Source organism: Montipora foliosa, chromosome 4 (genome assembly GCF_036669935.1).
Source record: "Montipora foliosa isolate CH-2021 chromosome 4, ASM3666993v2, whole genome shotgun sequence".
In the NCBI taxonomy this organism is placed as follows: Eukaryota; Metazoa; Cnidaria; class Anthozoa; order Scleractinia; family Acroporidae; genus Montipora; species Montipora foliosa.
In genome coordinates, this window is record NC_090872.1 from 43,139,493 (window position 1) to 43,151,992 (window position 12,500).

Here is a 12,500-nt window from a genome sequence, read left to right on the forward strand (position 1 = left end):
TTTACCGGCATTTGTAGTCTTTGTGTTAAAGGAATACGTGAGGTGATATCCTCCTTACTCGACAATGAAACTCTTGAAACGAGGAGAGAAGTCGAAACGGGAAAATTCTCCCTGGGTAAAAAGTAAGAAAAAGACCGGGCCTAAAAGATTCTATCACGGAAACAAAGCAACCTAGGTTCGCTGCTAGAGACAAGGGCTAAATCTGTAATCAGGTATAAATAATCTATGGCTAACCTTAATTGAAGGCAAATCACAGAAATCATGCAAAAAGTTTCAATTCATGGGTAAAAAATGATTTTTCCCCTAAAATTAAGCTCATTTAATTTGGAGATTTCTGGTACACAGCCAAATTTTGTCAAGTTGACTGCTTTACCTACTACTTTCATCTTCTCTTAACTACAATCATGGACAAAAGCGTTGGGAAGGTAGCTTCATTTTACAGATAACCCCCCTCCCCTTATCAATGTTGGATTTCCAGGGGGCAAATTGGTGACTTTTCTTGCCTGAATAACTCTAACATTGAATATGGGGGAGGGGGGCCACAAGAGCATGGTATTTCCCAAATACTTCAGCCAATAGTAAGAATAATCGAATTAGGTGTGAAGTGAAGTGATGCCCTCAACCTTCCCAACAACTTTTGACCACAATTGTAGATAATGTGACCTTAAAATTGCTCTCCATACATGATAATAGGAAGTTTAAACCAACAAAAATGGTAACAATGCAATCTTCATCCAAAAAGCAAAATGATCACTGCTTTACTCAGCAAACCCTACCTTGGTTGGTTCTTGGTGCTACCTTCTCTAAACGTGATTTTAATCCGGAAACATCATGACCAGCGGATTCCAAATCTTTAATCCGCTTGGCAGCTCTTTGCTGTGGCATAAAAGAATGCTAGCAAATTATCAATACAAAGGCGTCCGATCCTCTTTTTCAACCTAGCGAAAGCTGTCACTTCTCAGTCGTGCACAGCTTTCCAAATGTCCATGGAATTCCCATAAGAGACTTAATAAACCTTTGAACGCAGGCGTATTCCCAGCCGGAAATACACCTGCATTCACAGGCTACTTTTGCCCATATACTCCAGTTTGTGTTTAACACCTGGTCTTCGTTTTAACAACAGTAGCCACTTTTTAAGTTGACAGAACTCCCACGATCTATTGTGAAAACTGAATTCCAATATTTTACCCTGACAACACAAATGACCAAATAGAAAAGTAAAGACCCCAGCTTGACCGCTCAATCATCTCGAAGGAGGCCTACACGCTTGCCAAAAACCAAAGGAGCCGAATGAAACCAGCATGCTGCCCTTTGCCTTCAGGTTAAGAAGTTACAACACACAAATGACGAAACTAGTTTCTCTTTATCCTTCTTCTACATTAAGTCTTAGTCTACATTAAAGATAACTTTACCACTATGGCAAATCCTATGTTACATTAGCAAGGTAACCTCGATGGAATTTGATCGTCTAGGTCACTATGAAGATGACTTCCGCTCAGGTTGTCAAACATCAGTCCTTCTCAGGACTATTTTCACTCAAACGATCAAAATCCATCAAGGTATGTAACTCCTGGGTTCAAATCATTTGCTATAAGGTAAGTCAACCAATAGTGTGATCCCTTACCTGCTGAGCTGATTCATAAGCCTGTAAAACGCTTTTCTGTAACGCTTCTGTACGAAGCTGCGCTTCTTCCTTCAAGTACAAAAATGCTTAATTTTAATTGAGGTAAAAATTGAAAAGGTTAGCCAATTTGAGTGTTTTCTGGTCCACGACCACTTCATCATTGTTGCCCACTTATGTCCAGAAATGCACGCAATTAGATGCAAGCCCAATTTTGATATTCAACTCGCAGTGCTCCTTTACCTCTAAGCATTTGCTACTAATTTCCAACAACAAGGTTAATTAAGTGCAAGGGTTAAGCTTTCAATTTAGTGAGTAGGGTTATGCACTGTCGTATTTGAAACAGTTAGGATTCCAGGAGGTGTATGACAACTGCAGGCCACATGCTGCAGACTGTCTACAAATAGCACTGATAAACAGAATTTAAGTATAAGCACCCATTTCATTAGCGCTCATAAACAGTATTTAAGGATCAGTCTACAGTCTGCAAGTGTCAGACACTGCATTCTAGGTATTAGCATTGGCATGCATTGTAGTGATTGGAGTAACTTAATTGAAGTGTTTAGTCTAAAACAGCCGTTGCCTTGGTCATTGGGTTAAGAAAATTGGTTCATGGTTATTGGAAGTTAAGGTGACTCAAATCAGTTTCAACACTCTTAGGGAGACCTTGTTATTAGAAGGATTAACTCTACAATACTTTATCACGTAACAGCAATGATATGGTACCATGTAAAACATCAATTATTGCTTAACAAGATGCAGTCATTTTTGTGACGTAACAAGTTACCATGGTAATAAGAAAGCCTTGCAAAAACACCCTATATTTTAGCTTTAGTAGTTCATATCTGAAAAACGAACTCGGTGACCCCAATTTTTTATCGCACAAAAGTAATCAGCAGGCCAAGATATAACTCTCTGCAAAGTTTAAAAGAATTCTGTGGAGTAGATTCAGAGCTATCTTAAATTTTCAATTATTTAAGGTGGCTCTGAATCTGCTCCACAGAATTTTTGTAAACTTTGCAGAAAGTTTCATTCTGGCATATCAATTACATTTCAGAAATAAAAAATGGGGGTCACCGAGTTCGTTTTTGAGATATGAGCAGCTAAAGCCAAACTATGGAGTGCTTTTGCAGGGCTTTCCTTGTGTCACGGTAACGTTTTACGTCACAAAAATGACCAAATCTTTTTCAGCAATAATTTGTGTTTGACATGGTACCATAACATTGCTGTTAAGTGATAAAATGTTGTAGTGTCAATCCTTCTATATGAGAACGTTTCTTTCAAGTGTGGAAACCGGTTTGAGCCACCTTAAGCATTCTTTCAAATGTAGGGTAAAGGGGTTAGATTGGAAAGAAGCTGTGGTCCTGTGTTGGTGGGTAAGTGAAATAAAGGAAAGGGTTTATGAAATGACTTGATATGGAAAATTGACCATTGTAAAGAAATTCTAACGTTGACGTTTTTGGGCTGAACAATCTGCGTTCCATGCAAATTTTGCATTTAAGTCTAAGCACCCATTTCAAATAGCGCTACTAAACAGTTATTAAGTCTAAGCCCCATTTTGAAATGGACAGCTTTCAATAACTGCGTGACTTGCATGTTGACTCGCATAGCTTGCCTTGTTGGCTTGCATGACTCGCAGCCATGGCTCACTGGCTCGCACATTGTCCTCACTCTGACGTTTTGAGCATTAGCCCTTCCTCAGAAGGGCAAACCCTTTTTTGTCTTTCACATATCAGGACTACTTTTTTTAACATAAAAGTGATATTCTTTATTTTAATAAGTCATTTGGCAGTATAACTTGTTTATTACAAGATTTAGAAATAATTGTCTCACAGATTTTCAATTAACAAGAGCAGTACACAAATACCAGAAAGTAACCACACTACAATAAAATTACAGTGCTGTTATTATTTTGTACCGTTACGATATTAATAAACTTATTACTCATTTTGCAAAATGGCCTGTTTACATACTGATGTAAAAGAAATTCATTTGGAATAATCGAAAGCAACACTAGTAGCACTGCACAGATCATCTTGGAGGAGATATAAGTGACCAGATGTTTCTAATCTTGGTCCCTACTCGAGCAGAACGGTTTTTCAATATGAGTTACTTTTCGTACAAGCAAGTACTACTGGGGTACAATATGTTACATTTTACCATTCAGTCGATCCCTATCAAAGAGAGGAATGTTGGAGCTGCCATTGATTGGTGGGCATTTTTTAGGCATGGAATAAGCACATTTTGACGAGAGTGTTAACAACTTTCTGGGTGATTTCTGCATAATTTCTTGAAGCCACTTTTTCACACTTGTGTCCTTTGTGAGAAATTCGACTGAGTACTTGGGACAAGATTTGAAACAGTTTCCGTTTTGAAACTACTTTCTTGTTGTTGGGTGGGGTAGGATAGAGGTAATGGGGAATCTCAGGGAGGGGTAGGAGAAGTAGAACACGGAAGAAAGAAATATCACGTTTCTTTTTAGACCCCCAAAAAACCAAGCCCCTATTTTTTAACTACACCCCCTAAAAACGAAAATGCCTTTTCCAGACAGTTGATAGAAATAAAACAGTTTAAAAAATTCTGGACTGGTTCAAAAAAAAATTAAACCAGAGGTCAAAATTGAACTGCAACAATTACACGATACCAGTTCATCCTGGTTCTCTCTTATCATGCTGTATTTGTTTACATAATACCAGTACAAAATGTCATACCAGTACAAGTCCCCACAAAAATTACTTCACATGGAAACACCCTCGCTCTGGCCATTACTTCCTGGTTGACTAAGTTGTCACCCAAAACAGTGGGCTGAATGATATCCTGTGTACAAAGACCATGCGTGGAACAGGGTGTTCAACTGACCACTACCTTGTGAGGCGTCAAATTAGACTCAAGATCACTCTGCAACATAGAAAGAGCCCAGCCAATCAGCAAACTAGGCGATGAGGAGAACTGCAGGCTTGCTGCGCTGTTATCGTTGCTGTCGAGGGAACAGCAATTACCCCAGTTGGACCAGAGGGCATTGAGGAGCAGTGGCACGCCATAAACAATGTAGTCTTCTATGCCGCTAAGGAGACCCAGAAACATCCTGATGGGATTCTGAGAGAATGGAGAGGAGATTGAGAATCTGCTGGATGAGAAGCAGCGCCTGCATCATCAACATCTGCAGGAGAACTCAGAGAGGAGCAAGGCAGCCTTTGCAGAGCTCAAGCCAACAAACACAGAGAGGTGAGGGGGCTGACAAATGACTGGTTGTGCTGCAGGCAAGCAAAAGGTCTGCTGAGCATTTCTGACCAGCATGACTACCAGGGACTTTTCACAGACCTGAAATTAATCTACAACCCTAGGAGTAATACAGTGGCACCGGTTAAGTCAGCAGGCGAGAGCAAACTACAGACTGGCCTCCAGGAGAAAAGACCCACGTGGAAGGAACACTCCTGTAACCTGCTCAACTAACAAGGCTCTGCACAAGCAGACACTTACAGATGGCTAGAGAGATACCAGACCCAAAATGACCTATGCCGTGAAATCGCTATGCAGGAGCTTCAGAAAGCCATGAAGACCACAGCGAGCCAAAAGCACCAGGCTTAGATAGTATTCTCTCATATGCACTGCAGAAAGGTGGTCACAAAGTCTGTGAAGAACTGTTGAAGCTGTTATACACCTCTCTCGCCAATGAGTGCTTAACTCAGGACTTCAAGGATGCCCTGATAGTGATCATCTACAAGAAGAAGGGAAACCGAGCAGACTGTGGAACCACAAGGGCAATTCTCTTTTCGCCATCACTAGCAACGTCCTGGCAAAGATCATCCTCAACCAGCTAAAAACCATCTCAAAGCAGGTCCTACCAGACTCAGTGCACCTTCAGATCAGGTTCTGCGATGTACCAGCAGAGCGAGTGTCAGGGCCCTCGTCACCACATCGCAGAGATGCTGGACTCCTCCACTTCATCTGTAGCAAATGCCATCGCTGCTGCAGAACAAGAGCAGGCCTTGTGGCCCATAAGTGGGCCTGCCCATGCTGACTCTCTGGACTGGTCAGTCAACGTAGACCCCGCGGACAGCCGATGTAAACACTATATGAAATTGACACCTTGTACCAGAATGAAACGTGTAACGGTATGAGATTTTACACATGCTAATTACTAGCGTTTTTCTGTACATTCTTCAAAGCTAACATTCAATGATTTGGAATAACAGAGTACTTTGTTCGTGCATTATGATACGTTTTGTGATTTGAAATGATTAACAGCACCAAGAAAAACCTTTTACCTCTTTTTGCTGCTGTTGTTTAAGTTCTTCTTCATATTGTATTTGTAGTCTCTGTCTTTCCTGTGCTAATGCCCTCTCCTTCTCCGCTTCTTCTCTCATTGCCCTTTCTTTCTCTTCTTGCTTGAGACGCCTTTTTTCCTCTACTTGTTCCTTGATGGCGAGCTAAGAATACCACAACATACTTTTTTACAAAAGAAAGTTAGCAGTCTACAACACGCAACTTCAAGGATAAGCACTAATCTTAAATTAGTTTAATCAGAGCAAACAACATGCACTAAAATCTCACATACGGTGTTTGATTGCTGTGTAAGCTAAACAATGACTAAACAATGTTTTGAACATGTTCAAACCATCTGAGGGTAAGTTGTTGTTTAATTAACACTACAACTGCAGGCATAATAGACTGCGCAAACCTCAGCTCTCTTTAAACAACACGGATAAGAGAATAAAGAGAACACGCTCTTCATCAAGAACGAGTGTTCAGAAGAAATCCTTTTAGGCAAAATTGTGGAAACCGTACTGAGCCAAGTTGAGTTGCTGAACAACACTTTGAGAATTTCTTTGTTTTTCATCAGTGTTTCTGGAACTCAAGAATCAGTTTCCCAGGCAAGGCTGGAGTTCACTCATATTCTCTTTAAAAATTAAGTAAAAAAAAATATAAGAAATAATAAAACAAACCCCTCAAATAAACCCTCATATCAGTTCCGAATATGAAAAGGGCGTAGTGAGTAGACGGTTTGATCATGGTGGACAAAATGGTTTACCAGTCAAAACAGAAACTAAAGGAAATGCAAGGTCAATTTTTACCAGAATGCGGCCATTGTTGTTCAAGGGATTTGTTGCACGGTTTAATGTCAATGCTTTAATTAGATGTCATTGATCTGGATTATATAATCACAGTTATAGGATTAAATGACTAAATGAATAGTAAGAAACAGGAAGCGTTAAAATCTGACGGGATGAATGAACTGAAACAGTGCTACAGTATTATTAATGAATAGGTACATCGAGTGACGAATTTGTGTAGAAAACTCTTCTGGTAGCAAAGTTAAAATTCAGAAATGTTGAAAGTATCCCCAACAAATGCAGCTACCTATGACATGGAAGGGTTACGTTTTTGCAAACGTTGGTGGTGTAGCACTTATATTTCAACAGAATTAACTATTGGAGGGTAATGTGAAGTGTTCCACTAATTATTCCATCTTGTTCTCTCTGAACAATTCAGGTGAAATAAAATGGATTGCGTTGATCCCTCTCACACAAACAATGAAGCTCAAATGACTTAAGACGCACTACACTGACACACCATAACTGTTACGCGTGTATAAACACATCACGCACCGTGACAAATGGCAAGATGTTTTTCCACAATTATGTTCACGTGATCTCTTGATCTTCGGCCATTTTGTTCTATGTCATCATTACCCAAGACTTACTTGTGGGCATTTGGTGTGAAAACGTTATGAATTCCTGATTATTCCCTTCGTGCTTGCAGCTTTCAAGTCGAGATTTTTCCTGGTAATACACACTACATATGTAATAGTACATCACTGTAACTCTATATAAGTGCAAGCTACAATGATGCCTCTTTGGGATTTTGCCTATAGGTGCTAATTGTACCACTGTTTGGAGAAAACCATAGTTACTAACTATGAGAAAACTAAATAAAAATTTAAAAAAAATTGAGGACGTACAAGCCAATCAGGGAGAACCAGCTTTGGGAAGCTACTGCTTGCTGGATCATCCACCAAATTTCAAGGATAATTGCCAGCCAAAGAAGCGATCTTTGACATTTACAAGCAAAGAAAGATAATTAGATGTTTACCTGGTGTTCAAGTGTTTTCAGTCTTTTCTTTTCCAATTCATCCCTGTTCACAAGTGCCAAGCTTTGCAATCCATGTCCTCGAGCATGAATATTGACTGATCCGCTGAAATGAAAACAATTGCAAATACCCAACCTTACTTCATCTCTATCTTCAAGAAAATGGAAAAGAATTAAAACGTTGTGCTCAGTCTGCAGTTGCCATTGAAAAGATGACGCATCGAAGGAATCCTAGCTCCCAGAACGGAGAGACGGCCAGGCATCGCCACCGATCTCTTCAGTACAAAGAACCATGATACACACAAAAAATTGGAGAACAATTCCTTAAGTACATGTCATTTTTAAAATGGTTCTAATCAATTACTTTATCTTTCTTTGTCAATAATGCAAATAAGTAGCTGAAAAAAAAAAAGCCTAAAAAAGCTTTACCTATTCCACCGTCCTACATACTCAAGTTGGTCAAAGCATGTTTTGAAGAACCCTTACCTGCCTACAATGGTTGATGAGGATGATGTTTCAACAGTCATTGGAGACCCTCTGACATTATTGCTGGCTACAATGACACTGGCAATTGACTCATTCTGATGCCATGAATCACCACTGGCGTCCTGTGTTATGTGGTGAGTTGTAAAATAAAAATCTCTTTAAGCTACAACAGTAACGTATACTCAGTACGATAAACTTCGTGTATTAAAACGACTGACCACTTCTGGGAAATAGAAATGTAAAGCATTTGCTTATCATTATAGCGAACTGGCCACACAAAGCAACAAGTACAAAATAAAATGTCTAAAATGAAATGGAATGCAATAGTTTACGTTTTTTACGCAAGCAAACCACTAATTCCGAGAGAGCTAACTACCACAGAGTAACTTGTTGTGCTAGACATTCCAGGAAATCCAACTGGGTATTAATTAACTCTGGGAAATAAAATGGGGCACAAACTGAAAGGGGAGAAATCTTCAAAGAGATCTTATCCTTTCCTTGTATGGGTCGATTTCTTCATTACCTTGCATAATCCTGTTGTTGACTATTGCTGAGCAGCCAACTAACCCTTTCATTGCAATAATCTTGAAAGACTACCTCACTCAATTAAATCAAATTCAAGAAGCTTGACACTTCATCAGCAGCCTGAACTAACAAAAGCCAGTGCCTTTCAAGTTAATCAGTAGAACACTGCATCACGGTTAAAACATCAAATTAGCTTTAATTACCATTAGTGAATGGTGTAATTTTTCTTGAGCCTCTTTGTCCTTTTTTTCTTTAATCTGTTGTTCTAGATGATACGAAAATTTCATCTTGGAATTATGAAAATAAGATGCACATAAGTCTACCTATTTGATCTGGTCAAACAATGGATTTCTGACCAAATTTAAGGACGCTTTTCGCTGGAAAGAAGTTGGGAGAAAGGCTTCCCTTAATAAAGCCAAATAAAATCATACATCATCAAACAGACAGCTATAGAGCAAAAGAAGAAGAATGATGAATTAAATAAGAACCGTAGTGTAAGCGACTTTTTCACTTCCCATTACAAATCAGTTCTTTGTTAAGCCAAAAGAATCTACTGAAGGGGTAATGGTTTCTGAACAAACTGTGGTGCTTTCACCCGGTTTCCCAGGGGGGCTAGGCATCCTCTCAGATCAACATGTTTTTCTCTTCACATTTGTAAGGAGGGCAACCTAAATTAAACTGGTAAACATTTACAACTAATTAAAATTTTGTCATACCAAGGTCTTGTAACCATTTTTTCTTCTCTTCTGTTTTGTATTGGTCAGTTTTGTACTGAACAATTCCAGGAGCCTGCCAGAGAACATTAGAAGAGCTTAAAGACAATGAAACGTGATAACTATAGAGAAGCATTTTAATTCAGAATACAACATGACATAGTCTCTTCAGCTTAATAATTAACATAAATCAGTCACTGAAGCCATAATGTCTGAGAAAATTTAAGAACTGTAGTCTGCAATAATGAGTGTGAAGCAGGGAAGGGCTTTAACAAACGAAAAAATTACTGCATCTACAGGCTTGATTCTTAGTACTCAATCAACTCTTTCAAGTGGGTGCACTATTTTAACACACAGGTTCAAGGAATTCTTTTACGTAAAATGTTATATCTGTTTTTAATTTTACATATGTACTTTTGGTCTGAATGACAACAAAATCATGATCTGTACAAATAATCAGTCATGTATTTGTTAATGAAACGGTTAGAATAAATGAAACTTACCCCAACAGCAAAAGAGCTTCTCATAGCCACAGGAATTTCTGGGTTCACATTGTGTGTGCTCGTATCCTCACCAGTTGTCATAATACTGGGCCTGACCTTAGCTGTCTCAACTGCTGGCCCCACTGCCTCATTCTAGTAAAAGCAATATAAAATACAAGTAACAGAATTAAAGAGAGGGAAGCCCAGTTTCATGGACATGTTGGATGGGCCACTTACTAATTTAATTTTGATACAGAAATTTGTCAGTATTATTTTATCCTGGTGATTTTAAATAAACAACTACAAACTGGACCTGTCTGTGCATCACATCAAATCAACGTGCGATTAAGAATCAGATCAACTACAGAGAAAACATGGGTCTACTCCACATATACCCCATAAGGGTTAGAAGATAAAAATAGACACAAAATTACAGTATACCAGTCCCATTTTCTTGTAGTCTGCAACAACATTCCCAGATTGAGTACGTATAGGTGCACCTCCACCAGGCCGACCCCAAGGATTGTAGTCTCGAAATTCACTCTCTTTGCTCTGTAAACAGACAACAGTATCAAAACAATATAACGCTGTAAAGAAGCACCATCACCATGCTGGTTTATTTACTTGATACCATTTCAAATAATTTTACAGATGGAACATCATAAATAACTGAGAATTAATAACAACTTTTATCTTACATTCTTTTGTTTTTGTAACTTCTGCTTCAGAGCTACTTGTGTATCTATTAAAACATAGGTAATAGTATAAACTACATTAATACTTTAAAACTGTGGAATTATGAGTGGGTAGAAGACAAACCATCTTCACACTCAAGGAAAAAGCATAGCCAAGATGTACAGATGTATATAAAACGTTCAAATTTCTCCTTCCATATACAATAAAAAAGGTGCCTCCTTAGATTTTCGCTTCAAGCCATTGGGGCACTCTAAAACCGGGGGGGGGGGGGGGCTGGAGGGGAGCTCTGTCAAGAGATGCCTCTATAAATTCTAGAGGCTCTAAGCTATGACCTGGTTGTTAGCTGGCACTTCTAAGACCAAACCAAAGTTACTTTGGGGGTGTGTCAGCAGTTCCATGTTTTGTTAAGTGTGTTATTTGCGGTTTCAGCGGTGTGTTTGGATGAATTCAAAATGCACTTGTTGTGATTGTCGATGATTTGTTTGGTATTATTCATGTTGTTTCATTGTCTGTTTTTCCCTTTGGCAGTCGTAGTTGGTTCATAGTGTTGAATGTAGTGGTATCCATTCTCGTTGAGTGCTTTTTGGTATGGAAGGGTGGCTTGATCGAATGATTCTTTGCCCAATGAAAGAGATGAGAGTCATTTGTTGATGCTGGCTGGTATGTTCTTTGTGGTGGTTGCTCTCGGATTGACGTACTGTAGCATGGTGTTAAGTCTTTGTGAAGGGCTGGTAGGTGCTGTTGTTCAGGTTGAAAGTGACATCTAGGAAGTTTATGATCAGTTTGTTGGCTTCGATTGTGATCCATAGTCCATTCCGATTAAAGACGCGAGATATTTCCTTCTTGATGTTCTCTTTGACTCATTATATTTGAATAAGAGTTTACAGACATCAGTAGGATTTACAGAGTTTTCGATACTTACAATACTTACAACAGATATCTAAACAACAAAAACTAACTTACAGTACTTTCCTTACTTTGGTATACTGACATAAACACTACAGAACGTGGGAGGGTTACAGTTATATAACTAATTAATTCTTAATAAGTAGAAGAAACTTAGAAGTAACATCGAATCGTTGCTGACACCCTGATAACGAAGGAGTAAAGAAGGGGAATAACAGTGGCCAAAGATAAAGATGTTAGTAATCTTTTCTGAGAGACTGAAGATCAGCTACCGTTTTATAATGTTCTAGAAAGGATGAAAAGCTTGTGATAGAGTAGTTTTTTTACTTCCACTAAGCCAGTTTTGAAATCTCGCAAGTAATAAGATTAAGTTAGTTTGGTTTTTGCTCTTTGAAGGTGTTCAGCCTCAGACCCAAGGCAGATAAAGCATAGGGTGAAGTCCGTAGAGACAGAATTCAGTTGTTTTAGTAATTAAAGCACCAATGTTCCTCCAAAAACTTCAGTCAATTTGCAGAACCAGAAGATATGCGCTAAATCTCCTGGTTCGGTATGACAAAAGGTACAGGTTGCGTCTTCACTAAAACCCATTCTAACAAGGGATACATATGTAGTTCAGGATTGATGATGCAATCTAACCTGAAGTTCAATTAACTTTGTGCTTTTTGTACATTTTGCCGCAAGTGTGTATGCATCAATCCAACTGAGCTCCTGAGTTTCTTGGAAAGTGCCTATTATGCATTCAGGGAACATTTTCCGTTCTACTTTATGATAGGCTAATTTGTTAGCCATTTTTGATGATCCGAAGGCACTTAAAAGAGTGGCTTGTTCTTTGTAATAGACCAATTTCGACATATTAAAATTCAGTCCAAAACAAAAGGCACCATCTCGTACAAATCCTTACATTTACTCCCCAGAGCCTCGAGATGATGCCTTTTGTTTCGGACTAAATTTTAATTTATCGAAATTGGTCTATTGTCCGTA

General features: G+C 38.8%; 1 protein-coding gene across 2 annotated transcripts in view; it reads right to left on the bottom strand.

Moving 5' to 3' along the window:
• LOC138000828 (coiled-coil domain-containing protein 66-like) overlaps positions 1 to 12,500 on the bottom strand; it is a 102,685-nt gene that overhangs the window by 34,285 nt on the left and 55,900 nt on the right. For both annotated transcript variants that reach the window (XM_068847492.1, XM_068847493.1), the window contains exons 8-17: positions 10,616 to 10,659; positions 10,359 to 10,469; positions 9,939 to 10,070; positions 9,439 to 9,511; positions 8,926 to 8,987; positions 8,198 to 8,319; positions 7,715 to 7,817; positions 5,890 to 6,051; positions 1,625 to 1,693; positions 777 to 876 (exon numbers count right to left, since the gene is read on the bottom strand). In XM_068847492.1, the coding sequence (XP_068703593.1) occupies positions 777 to 876; positions 1,625 to 1,693; positions 5,890 to 6,051; positions 7,715 to 7,817; positions 8,198 to 8,319; positions 8,926 to 8,987; positions 9,439 to 9,511; positions 9,939 to 10,070; positions 10,359 to 10,469; positions 10,616 to 10,659 (978 nt within the window). The remainder of the gene's footprint in view (positions 1 to 776; positions 877 to 1,624; positions 1,694 to 5,889; positions 6,052 to 7,714; positions 7,818 to 8,197; positions 8,320 to 8,925; positions 8,988 to 9,438; positions 9,512 to 9,938; positions 10,071 to 10,358; positions 10,470 to 10,615; positions 10,660 to 12,500) is intronic.